Below are 22,360 nucleotides of genomic sequence, written 5' to 3'. Positions count from 1 at the left end.
AACATGTTCATTTTCTATTAATACCTTTTTACACCTTATTCCACTTAAAACCCACAAAGACACGTTACAAGAGGGATAACATTTCAAAGTATTTCATTGCCTTTCAACATCTGTATTTATGCTTGTGTACAACAGCAGCTGTATGGTGACAATCACCAACAAAGTGCTTCTTACATTCTGGAAATATTGTGTTCCTGTGGTATTCAGCTGACAGACATCTACAGTGTGCAAAACAGTGAACATTTTAAAACCAGTTTTTACTAGATGGATCAAATTAAACTGCACACTCTGTTTTCTTTACTGTTCCAACCCTTTATTATTAATTTAAAGAAAAGCAAAACATTTTAAAATTGGTTCCTTTTGTTCTGTCAAAGTACATTCAAATTAAGTACTTTATAACATAGAATTGTCTAAAACACTTTTTACCAAATCATTTACAACACAGCAAGCACCAATTAATATTTACAGGTATTTATAAATTCATCTCTAATAATTTATAACCCCATCTCACACATACAGTAAATCTATGTCATAATGAATACAGGTCTGTACAATATACAGTGTGTGTGTGTATGGCAGTCTGAACTGTGCTTGTGTGTACAGCAGGCTCAACGGTGACTGGTTTGGCATTTACAGTCTTATAGAAAAACTTCCGTTATGATCACTGGAATGTAACATTAGCCAATGACTTCAGATGATAATTAGTTCGAAACCTGAATCAATCAACATGGTTTCTGTCCAACAATCCAGGGAGCTCCAGCGTGTAAAGAATGTGATTTAGTTCACGTGAATGTGATTACACAGTACTGATGTTCAGATAAAATAACACTCGCCCCAAACATTATTTGTACAAAGCATTACATGCAAGTCACAATTTTTCCTGTGTTATCATGTGGGGATGGAGCAAAGGTCTAAATGTGCTGCTTGTGACATCATGGCGTCAGCTGTTGTGACTTCTTTAAGTATGACCGGTGAAAATATTAAAACATCTAGTAAAGTATTGTGAAGAACCACCTCCTGCTCAGACCGCTTCACATTTCCTGTTAGTCAAATATGTGATACTGTGTCCATTTGTCCAGTACATCTGACCCCACCAGTGCTCTGACAGTGTCTTCTGGTTTTGCATTCACTCCCTGTTTATTGAAGTGTGTCCTGTTAGGCCTGAACCTGCGAATCTCTGGCTAGATGCGATTCATCCACTAACACTGCTGGTTGAGCTCTGTGTCTGGGAGCGCACAGCGCTCAGCAGGCTTGTGAGAAAACGCTACAGGATCGAGGATCATTCAAAGTCATCTTCATATTCATATTCATCCAGGTCCAGGTTGCAGTGTGGACTGGGGATCTCAAAGAACTGTCTCTTTGTCAGACCCAGGTCACTGGAGATGTGCTGCCCTAAAGGGCTCAAAGGATTATCATACCTAAACAGACACATGGAGAAAAAGATCAGTAATATATGACCCAGAAAGAGAGCATGCTTTTCAATATACTCTCTCTTTCGCTCTTACTCTTACTTGCCGAGTTATAGAAGATCCATACGACTCTCATGTTTGTACGGTAAATATGAAACTACCACCAGAAGCCGGTTAGCGCAAGCTGCTTAGCACAAAGACTGGAAACGGGTAAACCGCTAGTCTGGTTTGTCCAAAGGTAACACAAAATGTGCCTAATAGCACCTCTAAAGCTCACTGATAAACAGGTTATATATCTTGTTTGTTTAATCTGTACAAAAAACAAAAACAAGTCTCCACTGGTTGCCTGGCAACCTCACGGTAACAACAAGACTCCTAGAAGTTACTGCGCCCGGCCAAGAAATAGTCTGGCACATAACCCGTGTAAAACCACGACTTGTCATGGTTACACTTTTTGTACAGTTTAAACAAACAAGATAGAACGTGTAAATTAGAGAGCTTTAGAGGAGCTGGTAGGTGGATTTTGTTACCTTTGGACAGAGACAGGCTAGCTGTTTCCCCGTTCCCAGTCTTTATGCTAAGCTAAGCTAAGTGGCTGTTGGCTGTATCTTTATATTGAACATACAGGTATGAGAGTGGTGTAGATTTTTTCATCTAACTCTCGGGAAGAAAGCGAATAAGCAGATTTCCCAAAATATCAAACTATTTCTCCAAACAGACAGAAGATTTTCAACAAACCAGTGTGATTGGAAAGGACAAAGGAGCACAACATAAAAGCATTAACAGAGATAGTGCAGGAAGGAATAAACAAAGTGTCTGGTTCAAAAACAGACTCCCAGCTCTAACACGTGGCTACATACACATAAAAGTGTGCTGTCTGACAAAACAACTATCTGCTAACAGTTGGCTCAGACCGGTGGGGTGAAGGTAGATGCTAGGAATGGGTTTAGGACTAGACTCGTTAGAGAGAAAGAGGAGGAGAGCACTTAGTCCCTGTCAGTACCCTGGGGGGCAAATTCACAAAGAATGAATTGCGGCCGCTGATACCACAATGAATTGCGCATCATTTACAACCGCTATCTGTGCCGTCTCAAGGTCTGATCCACAAAAGATACTGTACTAATGATATTACAGCGCAAACAAGCCCATAACATTTTGCAGCTGAATTCAATTTGCCATTGTTTTGCGTCTGTTAAATGTTCATCTGCAATTTTCTGTAGTGGTCTCAATATTTGTTTAAAATGTACTGAAGTAGCTTATCACATGACATGGATAAGCAACGTTTGAGTCAAAAAATGTTACAAATGCAGTTGCAAGAACAATAATTTCCACTCATGTGGAAGGAGATGTTTGATTTGAAAGAAAACTTATTATAAGTATTCGAATTATTTAATAACTCCCCCTGCTCTTTCATTTGTTTCTATCTGTAGGATGTCTTTTCTGTATGGAGTATTGGTATTTGGAGTGCTTTAACTTTGCGCTCTGCCTCATGCTTCTGGGCAGAGGCATGAGAGGTGTTTTCTCTCCTACTCTGCTCCATGCTGGACTGTTACAGCAGCAGGTTTTATGATGTTTTACAGTTTCATTACCTCATGGTGAATATCAGGTACTGTACTGTCTCTGTGCCACCTGTGCGCATATGATGTACTGTGATGCGCTGTTGCTTCGCCTGGCTACAGTCACTGCTGCCATGATCACTGGAACCACGCCCCTTTATGAATGTGCTTCAGTTACCAGCAACTCTCTGAAGATGCTAATAATTTCACTCTAACTGCGTGTGGCTGTTTGTGAATTTTACCTTTTTCCAATGAGGCTCATTTGCATAGAAAGGACAATTTTGCGCCAAATGTTTGCATATTATTTAATTTACATACTTGCAAATATCACAGAGACACTATTTGCTTGGCAGTGCAGTTAGGGGTGCAGCTTTGAGAATTACACAGTTTCTTTTGTTGTATTTATGGAGGTTTAGCGGCCGCAAAAGCTGCACAATCCTTTTGTGAATTCGCCCCTGAGTGTCTTACCTGCTCTGGTTAGCAGCCTGTCTTTAGAAGTCGGTGGTGTTCCTAAAACCGCCACACAACATACCTGTCAACAGCCTCATCTGTCACTGACTCACTCTCAGAGGGGCTCTGCTGCTGGACATAATGGCCAGTCTTAGCAATGAGCCATCAAGCTCTGTCAATCTGCTATGAACATTGTCCAGTTAGACAGAACATTTTTTAAATCAGCTTGCAAAAACGGTGTAAGCATTGTTATCTCTGAGTACATTAACTTTTTACTAAACCATCACTGACTGCACAATAGACTTTCTTAAAAAAAGTTATCAATTAAACCTGTGCTTTTCCTGCCATGACATGTCGAAATGTCTGCCGCAACAATTGTCAATTTATGTTTCCACATTTGATAAACATACAGTATTGGTAATACAGCAACCATATTCATGATAAATATTTGTAATTACAGTAGCTGACACAATAATCAGGGCCCGTCTTTATCAAACTTCTAGAAATTACACTTGCTGTACAGAGCAAACTTTGCTGTAACTGAAGAATAAGACACATTAATCAAGCAACAAAGTCCTGCCTACTGCTAAGTGTAGGAATAACCTTTGAAAGCAACTTTAAGTGATCACATGATTAATCACATGTATGCTTCAAGCAGGAATAGCCAATCAGAGACAAGGATTTACTCTACATCTGCCATGTTGTTCATTCTTCATTCAAATTAGCCAAAATTGATATAAAAAGAAAACTGGAAAACTGGAGCAGGAAAGAAATTCTGCTGCTGGTAGACGAGATACATCAGGAAGTTTCCTTACTGCAGTCATCAAGCTCTCTTAAATTTAAGAGCAATTTTAAGTCATAAGAAACATAATAAATTAGCTGACATCGCCCTCTCAGTTCATTTTCGATTTCCAAGGGGCGTCATCAACGTTATAAATTTTCTTATGATTGCGAGTAAGATTATTTTCATGGAATTTCCTATGTATGTGTAATATCCCATTATTTAAGTTATTTCCCCTAGGCCTCTGTGCTCTCAGCCGTAGCTCACTGTATTGTCTCCCGGAGCCGTCTTCTCAGGCTGGGAGGGAGCAGCCGGATGGATAGGAGAGGCCGTTACCTAGGCAACTTCAAGGTCACTCACAGCAGCTCTTGTCCTCTCCCATGAAGAGTTACTGACTTATTTGCCCGAAGAATGCACCACAGTTATCCCGTGAACTCAAATGTGACCATAGGTGAGATGTATTGTTTACCTTCCAATAGAAAGAGCACACATATTTAGACTAAAGTTTCTAACCCTTGTAAGGGAAACACCTAGGGATAAATATGGTGGGACCTGGTTTGGCACTACACTAGGTTTCACCTTGACCAAGCCCCATTAAACATTGCTGTATAAGACATCCAGAGTCTCCTGAAGTCTTCTTCACCAGAGGTGACCAGCTCACAACAATATTCCATCACAATTATTACTTTTATCTTTCACGTAAGTCCAAAGTTACACTTTTAGCAGTTTGATAAATTCGGGCCCGGGATTGTATATGCAGCCGTATCTAACAGACAGGGTAAAGTCAGACTTACACGTCGTTGCACTGATCGTTGGCAGCCTCCTCAGCCACTAGGATGTCGTACTCCTCTGCAGCATATTTCTCCCAGTCTGAGACCTCCTGGCCGTCTGTCTCCACCTCCTAAAAAACATGCAAGTTACGTGATCCACTTGACCTCTGACAGAGGACAAGTCATGATACTATCTCACATCTGATTGAGTTTAACCTTACCCTTATAACAGAGAACGGGTCCTTCTGCTCGTGGTCCAGGTACTTCTCTATGTTGAAGAAAGTGTCGAAGAAAATGTGGGACAACTTGCACCTTTTAAGGTCCCGCAGAGTGATTTTACCTAGATGGGATAAAATAGGCACTTTAGAAAAGTTACAAATTTACAAACAAATTTACCCAGTGACAGATGATTTATAGCATGGGTATTATTAAAGTATTTAAGAGGTCTCACTACAAGGTATTCATGGTATTATTATTATTATTATTATCCAATCTAGCTATCAAAATTGGCCTGAGACTTAGCTGACTCAGTAAATGTCCAGTTTTCAGCACCAACAGTCACCCTAGCTCATCTCTGTGAGGGGTTAGGATGTGAGCTTTTGCCTACTGATCAAACTACAAAACAGCTGGGCCACAATATTTCAAACCAGGGCTGCAACTAATTTTTGCTTTTATTATTCATTAATCTGTCAATAATTTTGCCCCCAATTAAATTAATCATCTCTAAAATGTAAAAAACGGGAGCCAAACAGGCTGCCGCTTAGCTCATACAAAGTTTAAGATGTCCGATTTGCCTTACAATAAGACATAAATGTGCTTTCAAAGTCATGTATAAAATCTTAAAGTGAACTCTAAGCCCAACAGATAACTTGTTAGATGATGCCTGAAATGGAGTGATGTGATTTTTATATCCTTGTAGCAGTCACAAATCCTAGTTTCTGCTTTTGAAAGAGCAGAAAAGAGACTTTTGGTTGATGAGAGAATGAATTCTGCATTTCTTGACAGTGGCACTTTAGAGATTCTCTGGGTTGTTTGTGAAACCCCCATCAGACTCATCTGATCAGCATATTATGTCACGCTCCTTGTCATCAATGTAACATCTCTATCTACAGCTAGTGTTCATATGCTTGTACCACCAGACCAGAAATCTCCTACCAGAAAATCTGTTAAAATTGTAAAGGTTGTGCTGTCGAGAGGAGGAAATATCTGCCTTAAATACTAAGTCAAGAGGTTACATATATATTACATGTTATATTACACAGCTCCAATAGCACAGCATACCACCTGGTCGTCTTGCTGTGGCTATCAATACTAAACATGCATAAACTCACCATGGACTAGTGTCTTCTAAATGGCTTAGTGGTAAAGCTAAGTGCTGAAAGGAATTTGTTGACGGTGTAGATGACACCAACAGCTGGCATAAGGCCGTCCAGATCAGTTAGTCAGTCTTTCATCTATAACTGTTCCCTCAGCTAATGATCAATGACCCGGCCTGAAAATGTATGTGTGTCTGCGACTGTCACTGTTAAAAAAATGGAACTTGTTAGACTCTCTGGTGTGTGAACTTCTGAGAGTGTGTATAAATGTAAACAGGTCTGACCTTCGACCTCAGGCTTGACAAGGTCCAGCATTTGACAGAGGCAGTCCTCAAAGGGAAGGGGCTCAATACCCATGGTCTCCAGCTTCTGACACTGCTCCTCGTAGAAGTACTCCAGTTCGTACATGCTGAGCACCCCGTCCCCGTCCATGTCCATACAGCGGAACCAGTACTCTATACTGGATACAGATAAAGGGAAAGAGCAGCGAGCAGAGGTGCATGTGAGAAAAGACAAAGGCTGTAAAGAAAGAAACAGAAGATTCAATAAGTGTGACTGTGAGTCTAGATACCTGGTATCAGTCTTCTTGTCCTCCTCAGAGATGAGGAACCAGACAAAATCAGCATAACTCAGCCGCCCTTCCCTATACACCCGTCTGTCTCTGATGGAATAAACCACACAATCACTTTTGAAACCAGAAGTTAAATAAAAACATAAAATGTGTAATAATTATTAAAAAAAAAAATACAATGAAAAAGATTAGTTCACTTCTTATGATAAGCATCCTTTAAACTCTATTACATTTTTCACTTACCTTGTTACTGTTCCTGAGAATATTCTCTCAATCATCTTATGTGAGAGGGCTAGAAAAAATACAGAAAAGACATTACTTACAATCCAGACTGTTGGGGGGAAAAAAAGGTTTTTCTCTCAGTTAATGTACAACTTTTTCACAACACATGTAATCCATTCTCACAGACTGTAAATCCGGACTGGCTAGTGTAGCTCTTTTTTATCTTGACAATGCTATAAATCCTTTGGTCATCATTTTGACCATATAGTAGTAGAAATTGTTCCAGACATGGCGTCATTCAAGCAGAGTATATACGCTGCTCTCTTATTGATCTTGGTCTCATTTCCCCTGTCTCACTCACAGACCATCAACCAAGAACATGTGGTGTTGAGTGTGTGTGGAGGAAGCGTCAAAGACAAAGTCTTTTTCATGAGTATATGCTTGTGTGTGAGCACTTGACCTGGACGAAATAACATTTACAAATGCTTTTTAGAGCTACATGTAGTTTCAGCCTACTGACTGTGCCAACAAATGTCAGGAAGGTTAAAGGAAAGTTAATTTAGTGTGCCTCTCGTGTTCTGACAAGATATCAGCACGTCTTTTGTCATTTGTTGTTTGAACTGCGTATGTGATTATAAGACATACAGTTTATCGGAATACAACAAATTCTGCAACATGTTTCAAAATTTATTTTAAAGTTTGTGTGTGCTGTCTTGAAAACAGTGAGGTGTGCTTGTGCACCTTGGTCATTGTGCTGTGCCAGGTCCTTCTGGTCTATGTAGAGGTCATGGTCAGTGTCCAGCTCCCAGAACTTGCAGTAGATGACATAGAAATGTTCATAGGAGAAGAACTCTGTCAGCTGGTTCACGTCCTCTTCCTGCTCCAGCAACGCCACATTCTGGGACAGAAGAAAAATAGTTATTTTTTATTATTGTTTATTATCAATATACTATTAATATTAGCCACAATGTCTGTTGTAAACATCCATTATAGTTTACAGACCGACTTCCTTGTTTAACTTTGACCTACTATACTTGGTGTAGTTGTACGTGCAAACAGTTTTCCAGTGCAATGAGGAGTTATACCAACATTATGAGTGTCCTAACTCTTAGTTTTACCTCCAAATAAAGTGGTTTAGATAATCTGATTAAACTGTTGACATGTTTACAACCTATCTCATTACTATTATGTTTCGCCCAGTTGGAGTTGAACATTGGCACGTTTCTAGATTTTAGCAATTATGCTGGCAAGAACAATGTTATTATAACAGATAAAAATGATGGCCCAAACTACAAAAATAAGACCTAAGCTGATATGAAATGGAATTTTCCTTTAATAAACATTACCTTATTAACACAGGTTTTCTTTAGAGAAAAAAGCAAGCTAAGTGATTACTGAAAAAAAAAAAAAAAAAAAAAAAAAAAAATCAAGAGTAAGTATTTAAGTACATTAGGTTCAGCATTGAGATTTCCATTAAAACCTGTGACTGTGCAACTGAAGATAAAGGCTTAAGAAAATGTAATGTGTTTTAAAAACATTAGATATTTTTAGATTTTTAAAGGACTAAGACTAAAAATAAATGAATCTGAGTCATTTACCTGAAGAAAGTTACTTTTCCTGAGCTCAGAATATGTTATTTTTCCAGTCCAGGACCGATTCACATTGTAGAATATCCTTTGAATCACCTGAAAAACAGTTGACAGCGTTGTTATGTCTAACAAAATAATACATTAGCAAAACTTAATCAATGCAGTGCCATTTTAATGCTTCACTATTTGCAATTTTGCAGCAGTAATGTGCTGCTACTTGTTTTATGGTAGTATACCGTGGTGATGTATCGTGAGTGAAAGTCCGGTGCCTCCTTCAGAAAGGCCAGGCCTGCGTGTGAGTTCACCACATCCTGAAAACATAAAGTAAAGTCAGCTCATCTTGACTCTACTGCATGTCTGACTCATTTCCATAACAAACCCCACAAAACTAACAAACACAAATGCAAAAGAACAACTCAATGACATGCTGTGTCTACTACAATAACATACATATGTTCAGTTAAATTCTGCAGTTACTCTCAGAGACGAGTTTAATAGCAAACCATATGTGTCTTTCTTTTTTGGTAGACAGAACACAAGACATTCAGAGTAGGCATATAAATGCATACTTATTCAAATATCAGAAGTTGTCAGTGTCTATCTACATCACTCTGTCATGCCATATGCTTTATAAATTGTGCTATGTAAAGAAAAGGCTCCAGGCCTTGTTGGGAGAGGCCATCAAATTGAAATGTTTCTTTGAAGTCAGAAAACACCGGGTCAACCAGTTTTGGGATGCGCTTAAGCTTCTCTGATTTGACAGCAAAGTCGTGAGAAGGCCAGAGAAAAGACGTTTGCTAGTGACTGCTCTTAACCTTCTCTCCTTCCTCATGCCATAAAGTCACAGGGGGTGTGCTGCATTTCAAATGAACTGTAGCTATATTCTTGCCATGAAACTCGCCCCCATGTCTTTTCTTTATTCTGCCCCCTTCCCGTTCTGCTGGGGGAAAGAATTGTTGACATAAATGCGAAGGCGGCACTGAAATTAAAAGGCCTTATTTCAGGGCAGCCGTCGCACCTCTTTGACTCTTACTGTGAGAAATTAAATCATAGAGAAACACATAAATCACAGGGCACAGGAAACAGGCGGGGACAGTCAAATCTACTCCACTGCAATCCGCCTTTCATTCATCAAAACAGTCAAAGGCGATTCGCTGAGCGGAACCATACAAATTAAACAGCGTGTGCCACAAGGCATCTCTGCTGGTATGCTAACGGGTGTTCAGTACAGCCCCACCACTCCTGCCAGCATGAAAATGAATCAGGTGTAGGGCGGGGCCAGTGTGGAGCACCAACAGCTTGTCAGAGGGAAATGAGAATACAAACAGCCAACACAGCAGGTCCACATGACAAGACTGACCAAACAGTCAATTAGACTATTCTTATGAAACTATTTGATAAATCTACATCCATGTTTTCTGGGATTATTTTGGTGCTATAATATGTGTATTACATGAGACCCATTTCCATCTCCATCCCCCTTTGGTTAATTTCTGCTCAGCTTGAGTCTGCACCAATAGAACCTCCCTTCAGTACACTCCCCTCCACTATATTACTGGCTTACAGTAACATCCCTGAATTAGTCCTCCGCCACATAAAAAAAGCACTGCCTCAGCAGGGCAGTCCAAAAATTAAGTCCATTTCACACCACCCAAGCCAATGCAATTTTGCCATCCCACATCGCCAAGTCCAGCCCTCTCCCTGGGTGTGCTGCAGCCAGTACCTGCAGGAATGGAATAAAGTCGTCTTGTTCCAGGTAATTACAGCCAGGCTTGGCCAAGAGGTGCACAAATTTAGAAGCGTCATCGTGACAGGTCTGCAGAGTTCTGGAGAAGAAAAGAGAGAACAGATGGTTGCAAGGTTACTCCCTCTTTTGCTCTTTATGTTCTCTCTATCCTTTTTATCATTCTTTCAAGATCACAAGTTTGAAACTGTTCCCCTCAAAAAAGTGCAAATGCAGGTATAATACATTCTGAAATTAGGATTCTGAATTGCTCCCTGGTGATTATAAGCATCGAGTGTTATGGTAGCAACGAGGAAATAATGAAAGCATCTGTTGTGGCCTCTAATCTAAGAATGGCTCAGCCATGAGCTTAAGTCAAAGGCCAGGTCTGTCCAGTTCTCTGGGGGTTCACGCATTAATAAAAGAGCATGCCTATTGCATACAACGGCATACAGCTAAGTGCACAGCCACCATTACAAAAGCCCTATGGTATTCCTTTCAATTCCACGTAGAAAGACATTGAATGAATGTTTTCGTTCAAATACTGTATATGCCCAGCAACTAGTCCCTTGTGGGCATTTGTGATCAATGATTTCTGTTTAGAAACGAACAGGAAAATGTCATGATAGCAGAGAGCTGCATGTAGCGTCTGTAATCTCAACGAGTGGTCATCATTGTTCATAGAACATTGTATGAGTCATTTGGCTGTGAGTATACCAGTGGTCCAGTGAGAATAAGAGGAGCCATTGTCTTACTTTCTCCACATAGCCACAAACTTGTGAACGGATACGAAGCCGGTCCTGTCGCCTCCAGCCGAGCAGAACAAAGGCATTTTCCAGTAGAGAGGACACTCACAGGCCTTGGGAGACAAGGAAGCAGGAGAGGTGGGGCAGTGTGTGGTGTGGATATAGAGAAGAGAGATGGGAGAAAAAAATTAAATAAGCTCTTAAACTTCCTAGATATACATGTTATCTTTAATGCAGAAAAGAACAGCACAATGACACATGATACTGTTGTTGACACATGAAAAGTAGTTCAGTGTTGCATCACTTAAGGACTTTCCTGAGGAAACCTAGCTGTCATTTCTCTCGTCACCTAGGTTCCCCTCAGGACATTTCGCACATTCCTCAGGGAGACAGAGATAATATTTTCCCAGAGTTTTAAAATCAGCAAACATTCGTAAAGTCAGGAGCTAAATGGCACTAATGAAAATAATTTGCTGGGTGGCAGCTGAACCTCCATGCTACAAATCACATTCTCACCTTGGCAACCTGCCCCATGTCCTCAATGGTGGCCCTTTCATTTGGGAATTGGGAAAATATTTTCTCAATTTTGGAAATGAGACTGTCGATGTTGAGGTTGGCTTGGGGCCGGCCCAGTGGGAAGTAAAACTTTGGAATGCTTTCACTCAGCGCTGTGGTGACGGGTTCCTGCGTCCTCACCTGGGCCTGAGACAAACACACAGAAATAAACTGTTAGCCACTGATGCTAGCAAACATTAGCATGTGCTAATGCTTGCCTTAACACAAACTCTACATTGCTAGCACTATAACCACACCTTTCAGCAGCCCCAAGGTCTTTCAGGGAAGAGTTGTGACAACTCAGCAATCATAATTATTATCCATTTATCTGTGATAGCCATTCCCCTCTAATAGGTTGTCACTCTGCAATAGATTAAGATACACCAACTGACATTAATATGTGTAGAATGCTTTGACTGACAATCATTTTACTCTGTCAGGAATTTAAGGCCTATATAGAGCAAGATAATAACAAGATAATACTAGTCAAGGCTGACAACATAATAAAAAAAATAAATAAATAAATAAAAAATCTATATATGGTTATCTACTGACAGATGTACTACTCTATTTTTATTTGATAAACACAAGCATTTGAACATACATAAATAAGTGACCCGTCTTTGTTAAGTCAACTCATTGGTGCCACACCTCTCATTAACACAGAAACCTTCCAATATGTCAGAGCTTGGACATCTGTGTGTGTCATCTGTGTGTGTCCTTTTAGCTACTTCTGCCTATGACCCAAAATAATAGCTGTGTGTGAGGGCTTTGCAGCATATGCTATTACGCTATTTAATCATGACAGTGGAAACCAGTACCAACAATGACATCATGCAACATTGGGCCCACATCTTTATGTAATGATAAATTTGATTCCAAACCAGTATGATTTATCACACCAACTGAGCACAGCTGACATACTGTGAGGAGATCATATTCATTGATAAAATCTCCACTGGGTGTCTTGCTGTAGACGTGAATCAGTGAAGATCTTTTCATAGCCAGAATGCATTAGGATCCAAATGTGTTGTTATGTTGCACATATTAGCCAGTTACTAAAAACAGCTTGAGCATAACAAGCTTCACTCTCAATCGTCATCTCATACCCAAAGACTATTTACATGACTCAAGAATTTGCTAACTGGATCAGTCTCCATGGCCTTTAATAATCACGTAAACAGACCACACACACAGTCCTCCTCTAAGAGATAAAAATACCATCTTGTTGTTTTTTGGTCAAACACATTCTACCCATTGTTCTCACCTCTAGTTATATTTCCCTTCATATAACCATCAGGTCTGCAACAATAAAACCTTCAAATTATAGAGGAGAACTTAAGGGGGGTAAGTCTAGCCATGTTGACTTCTACGTGTATATGTGTCAACACTGATTGAAATTGTTCTGTTGTTTTCTGTCAGTGGTAATCTGCTCATTTTAACTTGATAAATGATAAATGCTGTTGATACTCTGCTCTTCTCTGTCCTGTGTGTTGGTGTCAGCCATGGCTATAAAAGGACATAAACATCTCCTGTTGGCCTGCCCAGCACTGTCCCCTCTCTCTCTCTCTCTCTCTCTCTTGCTTCATGCTAACCACTAGCAGAGCTCTTGAGCACAACCGCTAAGCCCCATGACATTTTGCACATCCACAATGATGTGGTCTGAAAGAGGACAGTAAAGCGGCTGAGGACAACATGCCACACAAGATGAAACATCATCCAATAACCATGGCTCACATCTCTCTGTACAAAGAATACCTTGCCCCCAAACAACTGCAAAAGTCATTGACTAACAAAAGTGGATATGATTGCACAACAATCACATTTCATATGGCACATAAGTGTGTTTAAGCTCTTTGATGAAAGTTTTAAATATCATTTGTCCTCACTTGTCCTAGGTGCAAGTGGCTCTAACAACACCTATAGTTCCACTTTGTTAAGAATAAGTGGAGTGAGCAATAGGTACAATTACTGTAGTTTAACAGTGGCCTGTAATACAGCAGATATGTACTAATGCATCTCTGAATACCAAGATATGAAGTCCACAAATACCAGTCCAGATTAACAGACATGCCCACTGGCTGAAAGGCCAGCAAAGCCTATGTGGTAGAGGGTAAAACCATACAAACACCTGCCTGTCCTTGTTGGAAGGCTCTGAGCCTCTTCTTGAACCGAGAAGGCAGAACAAAGTCACAGCCGCGTGCCAGCAGAGCCAACTCCTTCCTCAGGTCAGGATCCTGACGCAGAGACAGCTCCCTCATCCTCATCCTCGCTCCAGACAGGACGAGGAACACATACACACAAACACAACACTCAGTCCAGTGTTATTCTCTTGACTGTACAAATTGCTCAGTATCAGTCAGCACTGTACGCAAAAGGCAGTGGCACCAGTGGAAGTCCTCTGTGTCTGTGTCCCTGTGATTGTCCTCTGTCAGAGTGAGAGCCTCTTAATGCAAGGGAGCAGCTGCTACTGTGACTCTCTCTCCCATTCCAGATCTGGTCGCACAATCTCAGCTCTGCCTGCTGCTCTGTCCCAGTCTCTACATAACATGCACATACGCGCACACACACTGCACAGGGTCAGGGAGCCTTTGCCTCAAAGCTGCTGGGGAGATAAGAAGTGACGGGGTGTATGTGTGGGATGGGAGGGGTGTGTGCAATGGATGTGCCCTTTCCAGTTTGCATTCCAGAGTGCTCATGGAAGGTTATGTAAAGAGACAGACCTGTTGTTGCAGCTTGCAGAAGCTACAGAAGCCAGTTGAGGGATGCACGTCAATACCACAATAACACGCTGCTCATGTTCACTGGCTTACTTTCTGAAAAGCTGCCACACTATGAAAAACTTCAGAGAATCTTTTCTTGTGCTCTGAGCCCTGCAAACTGGACCCCCCCTCTTTTGGACAGTACACACAGACACTAATGGGAAAATTCAAAATAAAACCCCTGAAGTGATGAAATATAATGAAAGCCACATGTTACTTCTGCTAAATCTGCTTACATCTGTTACTAAATCTGCCTGAAAGTATACATCACAAGAACAGCAGGCAGACAAAATAAACTTAATGAGGGATTGGCAAAAAAAGAAAACAACCAAGGTATGACTACTTAATAATAGATAACAAGAGTGATACACACACAACAGTAAGACATACTGTAAATATAATCAGTGTTCTGCATCCGATTGTATGGCGGTCTTTGTTTTGCCTTCCCTTTTGCAAGCTTGGGCTGCCAGCCATTCCACGTCTTATTATAGTTGATGGGCAATTGGGGGTGTGTGTGTGTGTGTGTGTGTGCGTCAAATTCAAAGAATGATGACCGAACCAGTTTGCACCTATTAAAAGCACCAGCAAGCACAGTTTGGGCAATCCAAGAAACTAGATCTGGAGATACAAGGGTGTATCTTTAGTCCTCAAACAAACATCTGCTTCCGGTTGCTGCTGTCCTGGAGTGATGGCAATTACCTCAATTCTCCATGAATATGCTGATTTAACAGCTATGGGGTTGCGTTCACTGCACTGCCTGTACACAAGGAAAGCCCAACGCGTACCTGTATACGCCTGCTGATGTAAATGTTAATTTAACAAAAATGGTACAGAGATGTCCACATCAGTAGACTACATAAATAAACCTGTATGTGTTAATGTTGTTATTTTACACGGAAGGTGAAAGCACACCCACAGTATTTTTAGATGACAGGATCACAAAGACCACAGTTTTCCACTGGTTTCTGCTCAAACCCAGTTCCTGTTATCCTCCACACAGGTAACTGCACATGCTTGATAAGCTGCTTGTATGATGGCTTTTCACACTGGCACACTCATCAATTCAAACCAAATATGGAAAGGAAAGAACCAAGGCCAAAATAAAACGTGGTAGATCACATGAAACTGTCAACTTGCATGGAATACTGTTCTGTGTTTGAGCAAACAAATCCTGAATCTGAAAGTGTGTTCCACAAACAGAGGTATCACAACACAGCAGGGATAATGATGTGTTGGTTTACATATGACACAACAGCCCCGTTGGTGTTTTAAAATCCATTCACACATGGTGTGAACAGCAACAACACAGATGGAAAAACATACTCAGGTTCTGACTGTAGGCTTCCTACAGGGTTGTATGAAGCATGTGCCATTTAAATAACCAGAATGGACAAGCTCTAGCAAACATTATCAATTAGGGCCATTGCAGGCAGGTTGTCCAAACAACATCACTCTCTGAGGCAACTACCAGCCAGATAGGTTGCTAAAGTAAGTGTGTCCACACACTCTAGTGGGTCACTGTGACAAACAGAAAAACACGACAATTCAGGCTGACCCCCCAATGTGTCTGTAAGCCGTTAAACCTGATTTACACAGAAACATGTGTCCAGTCATGTTCACTTCATTACATAACAGAGCAGATTATGAAACACACCGTCTGGAGTTGGTGACTATTGGCAGGTCTAGATGTTAGAAGTCCCAGCAGTCAGATGACTATTCACAAGTTGTTGAGGTTGTTTTTTAGCTGAGCTTCAATCAAAATGGCATTCAACACCGTTGCTCTAAAACTGTGATATTCAAGAGACAACATGCAGAGCAGACAGGCAGCCACAATGGAAAGAAATATTATAGAAGGGTGGGGCAAACCTGATCAAAACTCCCCAGAGGGCTTCCCTAAACTGTCGATACAAACATACATGGTGTCCCACAAATACTATGTTCGGCTGGCTTCAGTATCTGCATTACAAACATTGATTGAACCAGTGACATATTACCACAGTCAATCCACACAGAGGTGACCCAAACCATCTCATGACAGTAGGGTAGAGCCACAACTGGTTCACAGCATGGGTACAGGACCGATGCTGCGGTAAAATCCAGAAAGCTCCAGCTCAATCCACCACAATCAGATGTCTGAGACAGGGATTTGAGATACATGTGAACGTGGGCCAAAAATAGGCCTTGATTAACTGATAACATGGTGGGCTCAGGGAAGGCCAGCAAGTAGAACATGATTTGAGCAGATCGGCTAGTTTGCATAAGAGTAATAATGCAAAAGCAGTGTTGGACAGTTATCATGGAGGTTTGTCGAAAAATCTATGTAGTCTACATGGCACCAGCAGTGGAGCAAAGGGTCAGAACACTAAAGATAGAAGCTGCAGATAAGGAGTCACAGTGCATAGGGCCCCCCACACTTACACAACAGAATTACAGTAACTAACTAACTATGTAAACACTTAAAGTTTATAGCGATTAGTTGTTAGAGACAACAGCTTTAGAGACCAAGTGAATTTTACCTATTATTTTATTGCATTTTCCATATATTATTAGAAAGAAAATTTTTTTTTTAAATGTGCTAAGATGATATTTAACACCGTAATTTGACTTTATAATGGCATTGCAAGTATTTACTATCCTGGAGAACAGACTTCAAAAATTACATTACCTTTATTTTTCCAGGGTTTTCACTACTGTGAGAGTCCAAATGATGTGGCTGCATACCGAACAAGCTGGAAAATATTTGTGTTTAGAGTTTATACATATTTACACAATTCAATTATAAGTTTATAATGGAACGAAGCTGCACAAACAACACGTCAATTGAGACTAATGACAAAACTAGGGTAAGGAAATTAAAATCTAAAATATTAGATCACTTTTCTTTTCAGAAAGTAAAAATTTGGCTCAAATCTCAAAAATGTAGAAGCTGCCATAGTGCTCAAGAAATATTCTTAAAATGCAAAGGTTGACAGACACCTTATATTTCTTTGTGCTGTCTCACATAAGGCCTAGACCAGCTGAATCCTAACCGAAACCCAAGGTTTGTAATGGTACACTTTACACTCACAAGTCACCAAGACTCCAAAATAAAAAGGACCTGCGGGAAACAGTTTAACACCTGGTTCTCTCTGACAGGTCAGGCAACATAACATGACCCTAGACCCCTGCTTCAAATAGCTTCAATGTTGCTGATCCCAACCAAGCATGTTATAAAAATACATCTTGAGAAATAACCATCGCAGGTTATGTAGACGCTGAGAACAGAAAGAAGTAAATTCATTTCTACTGTTCTATATTACTAAAACTATAGAGTATATATGTGTGTGTGAGTGACCTATTGCACTCATACCACAGAGAAAAATTTGAGCCACACAGCAAAGCTTAAAGCCAAGCCTTCCTGGGAAGCTGATATTTACTGTACATGGTGTAAATAAAAGATCTAAGACCACATATTCTGACAATATTCTGTAATTCAACAATTACACAGGATGAATGCCCTGCCACACCTCATCTCACTGGCAGAGTTCTGGGTATCTAATGCCAACACAAGTGAACCAAGGCTATCTATATCAGTGTCTGATGTCAAAGTCAGACCAGCTGTTCCAGGCTGCACCAGTGTGACATAAATTGAATTTTTGAGTAATCCTTTGAAGAATGCATCTGTATGCAGGAATTAATTTTGTTGTCTTAAAATAGAAGCATTACTTTATACAACCTCACAGTCCCTTAATATTTAGTGGCACAATGTGGCCACATGCCATGACACATCACAGCAGAATACACAAACTGTCCAGCAGTTGCTTTTAATTAATCTGGGATGAGATGGTGGCATTAGGTGTCAAATGTCACTGGGAGGAAAGAGACATGGATGTGAAAATCTAAAAGTTCTAATTCATCTGACAAACCTCTTACTGTTCAACATAAGAGCTCATGGTAAACAGACAAGACAAAAAAAAAAAAAGAGAGAGAGAAAGCTCTAGGTAAAGATGCATAGCCAACTGATCAATCTTGTGAGAAACACTAAAATCTACACAAAAGGAGACCAGCATGCTGCTGCAATGCTTTTTGTCTTTTACATCCTCATCCTCCCGTGTTCAGGCTGTTTTAGCAATGAATCATTTTTCATCGGGTCACAAGGACTTGGTAAGACTATGTTTGTATCTTCACCTAGACCTGAGATATTCTGGTGTACAAAAGATCAAAAACTATAATGGATGTTTACTTTTGAAGCGTTTTAGTTAGCTACATTTGTCTGAAAAGAATGGAAAAGTAAGCACGATCGACTTTTTAAATCAGTATTCACTCCCATTTTTGTAGTTGGTTAAAATATATATTCTTTATGAGTAATCTATTGAATTTGCTGTGGACGTGAAGGTCTAAAAATCTGATTATGTAAGTTATGTGAACTGGTATTCTTCTTTTTTGGACTCTTGTAGCAGTAGTAGTGGTGTTTGAAAATGTATTCTGGATCTGGTTTATATTGATTTGTGGTGACTTATAAGCCCATGCGGGGCTGGGTATAGTTATATTCATAACACAATAATAAAAAACCATATCAACATCATCTTCAAGACACAACTGCCTTGCTCTGAGTCTAACATTAGGTCTAGCTCTCCAGCCCTGGTGTTTCAGTCGGAGAGAGAACACATGTCGCACCAGTGACCACTTGAACGCCTACTCATGCCTGTCTTTAGCATGTCAACAACATGTAGAAGGCGGAGTCTCTAAGAACACATGCTCACAGCTGTCTGGCTGTCTCACTGTGATCACACTCACTTTGTTCACAACTTCTCATCTTTACAGAGTGGGAGTCCTTGAACAGATATACAAGACATTTTGAGCCGTTTAACTGCTTGTGTGGCTTGATTTCTTCTATAAATCGAAGCAGCCCAAAGCAAAAATCCTATTTATCTCTGGAGACCCCAGTCACAGCATAATAAGATCTGCAACACACAGTCTGAAAGGAGTAACAAGAGTGCCAGGGATAGGCTAGGTTCAGACACACCCACATCTCATTCCACACTAATTCGTGGGTGAGGCCTGAACATTTGGAAAGTATTTGACTAATAATCACTACATATGCCTACAGACACGGAGGCTCCACTATGACAGTGCAGAGTGGACAGCCCTTCAATGCCTTTGATCCTGTAGGCTACTCAGCAGCCTCTTGTGGTCAGCCTGGGAAATTAAAGATCCCAGAGGATACATTCGGGCCAAGTTGAAATTGAAATCTATAAACAGTCAGGATGGATTAAATAAATATATTAAAGCCCATGTGTGCAGGACTTTAAAAAATGTTTCAACTCTGAGGACTTCTAGTGTTAAAAAAAGACACTAAAGCCGATAGCAATTATTGTTGCTACCAACATGGAAGGTAATATAATCACATGGAAATTCTACAAACTGGGGATTAAAGCAAAAAAGACATAAACCCAGTAACTCAGTCCAACTCAGCAAACCCATGAATGGCTTAGGCTTCTTTCACAGCAGACATTTTGACCTGTCATAATAGGATAAGCACAGGTGTTACTATTAACATTAATGTTGGCTCTGTTATATTCAAGTGTCCCAGTGAGCCATGCCAGTGCGCCAGCATGCACAATACCAGGACCCTGAAACTGAAGCAGCTAAATGGAATTCAGCCATCATTATATTTATTATTTACACCTGTCTTTTTTCTACTGTAACATGTTAAAATGTTTTCTGTGAAAAAAGCCTATTGACACAAGGTTTTTGTGCATCCTTGTATGTATATAACATAGGTTTAGATTTTATGGGTTGACAGAGTGTTCAGCAAACTCAGCCTCTAAAAAAAAAAAAGAATAAATAAATAATGTTCAGACACCTTTCTGCAAGTGTAACAAATCATCATCTCCTTGGCAAAAGTGAAGTTAACAAGCAAGTTAACATGCTTGTAGCTAAGGCGGTTATTAACTTAGCTTCAGAAATATGGAATTCATTCTAGGCTATTGTATTAGAATGCATCAGATTGTACAGATGTACCAAATAAACTGGTAATTTAGTGTACAGTCTACTAACACAATATAACCATTTAAATATATGTGATGGATATGAATTTGGGTTGTAATTATATTCAACGTACATTGCAAAATAATGATATATCCTGCCTCTCTACTTGCACCTTAGATTTTACTACTAATACCTGCTGTCAAACAGAAACAGAGCTTACTGAGACTGTGATTTTGCTACACACCCTTGAGTGACAGATACCTCAGGTGAATCCAGGAAGAAGGCTGAAACTCCAGGACACACCTTGTTTTTTATGTTATTAACAGCAGCCTTACATAAAAGCCCTGTTTCATGATATCTTAAGAAAATAAATATTGTTTAAACCTGTAAAACTGTTTCCTAACAGATTGGATAAGAGGGTCACGAATTATGTCCATGAGCGATGAGCTACATGCTTACAGAAATCTGATGTCAACCATTTAAATGTTATTCAATCTATTAATTTACTGTTTCAATAGACAATTTACCTTTTTTGTGCTGACAGACCTCCGTAGTACTCTGCCATTGGGTCCGGTCACTCTGGTATTACTGCTACTGCCGGAGGGCAGGGTACTGGCAGATGGGGGGCTGGAGGGAGTACTAAGGGGAGCAGGCTTCTTCTCTGCCAGGTTCTTTTGGGATGCCACATTGTTGTTCTCATTGAAGGTCAACAACCTTTTGTCCTGGGCGTCCCCACTGCTCAAATCAATGTGTTGTCCACTTCTGATTATGTCAAGATAATCTTTGAGTAGTGACTGGGTTGCAGGATCACTCAACCAGTTGAGAAAGAGCTCGTCCACCTTCATTTTAAGAACTGGCTGGAGGATTTGTGGTGACGGCATTTTGCAGAATATTACTTAATCGCTTCTCTGACAAACGTACCTGTGTAGAAAGAAGAGTAACTCTAACGTCACAGTACACCACACTGGTTCTGTATTTACAGCACAACCTCAATTAATAAGGCGACACTGTACAATCCAGGAGCTGACCAAATTATTATAAATGCAGTGACTGCTAGAAAATAAAACGTGCAATAGTTTGGTGTCAACCGTCCTTGCTTTGAGTAACGTTACGCACCGTACCAAACACTCAATAACGTTATTGAATTTAGCGCGAACCGTCAATGACTTAGCCCACAAGCAAAAGTAAACGTAGTAACGTTAAACCCACATAGCTATTTTTAACGCCATTGTTGGAAATACAGGCGCTTAAAGCCAGTATTTACTTAACTAGCGTCACTTAAAGCTGCCAGACTATGTAGGAAAGAGAAACCAGGCTCGACAGAGTTGGTAAAGTTGGTGTTAGGTAAAAACTAGGAGCAGCAGGCAACAACAGTTTGTTAGCTAGGAGAGCTTTAGCAAGCTAACGTTAGCTGGCTAGCTAAGGTACCAACCTTGGGAGTGAATGGACGGTACTGCCGAATGCGTTGATATGACTCTACATTACTTCCTTCATAAGCGAAGATGTTGAACGCATGTCTATTTACGGTAGCTGTGAATTACAAAAGTAACGCTGTATCTCCGGTGTTCATTTCGCTGGGCAAAAAGCAAAGCACAACAGGCACGCGCAACTTCTCAGGCTCGCGTTCCCCTGGTAACCACAAAGTGCTAACGCGAGATCTTCCGCAAGGTGAAGGTTCAAAACACCCCGGTTTCTCCACCAGTTTAATGGACTTTCACCGTTAAACAATCCGCTTCATTGCTCGACATGGTGTACAAATATATTTCTCCACTCCATCATTACTTCTGCTGCACAGTATCGTGCTGCACTTTTCCTCAATAAAAACCCCAGTATTCAGTGGTTGAAGAAGTCAGCCTTCAGAACGTTTACTCAAGTACAAGTAGCAATATCATAGTGTAGAAATACTTTGTTACATGTAAAAGTCCTGCATTCAAAATTTG

At 40.4% G+C, this 22,360-nt stretch overlaps 1 protein-coding gene across 5 annotated transcripts; it reads right to left on the bottom strand.

The window, feature by feature from the left end:
* Positions 1-76: 76 nt before the first annotated feature.
* Positions 77-22,101, bottom strand: ppp2r3b (protein phosphatase 2, regulatory subunit B'', beta). Of its 5 annotated transcripts, XM_044217230.1 has the most exons (15): positions 21,853-22,100; positions 20,948-21,341; positions 11,650-11,835; positions 11,143-11,246; positions 10,388-10,490; positions 8,901-8,975; positions 8,674-8,760; positions 7,817-7,973; positions 7,097-7,145; positions 6,854-6,943; positions 6,567-6,742; positions 5,188-5,306; positions 4,991-5,097; positions 3,434-3,475; positions 1,282-1,418 (listed from the first exon to the last, which is right to left on the bottom strand). In XM_044217230.1, exons 2-14 carry the CDS (start codon positions 21,299-21,301, stop codon positions 3,457-3,459), a joined length of 1,626 nt encoding a protein of 541 aa, XP_044073165.1. In that variant the 5' UTR covers positions 21,302-21,341; positions 21,853-22,100; the 3' UTR covers positions 1,282-1,418; positions 3,434-3,456. The 5 variants fall into 5 exon arrangements, with proteins under 5 accessions (XP_044073162.1, XP_044073166.1, XP_044073165.1 ...); XM_044217227.1 differs by lacking the exon at positions 3,434-3,475 and having other exon boundaries at positions 77-1,418; positions 21,853-22,099; XM_044217228.1 differs by lacking the exons at positions 1,282-1,418; positions 3,434-3,475 and adding an exon at positions 3,487-3,595 and having other exon boundaries at positions 21,853-22,101.
* Positions 22,102-22,360: the final 259 nt, after the last annotated feature.

Source organism: Siniperca chuatsi, linkage group LG12 (assembly GCF_020085105.1).
Source record: "Siniperca chuatsi isolate FFG_IHB_CAS linkage group LG12, ASM2008510v1, whole genome shotgun sequence".
NCBI lineage: Eukaryota > Metazoa > Chordata > Actinopteri > Centrarchiformes > Sinipercidae > Siniperca > Siniperca chuatsi.
Note: the sequence above shows the minus strand (reverse complement) of the source record. Positions and strands in the feature narration are given on the sequence as shown.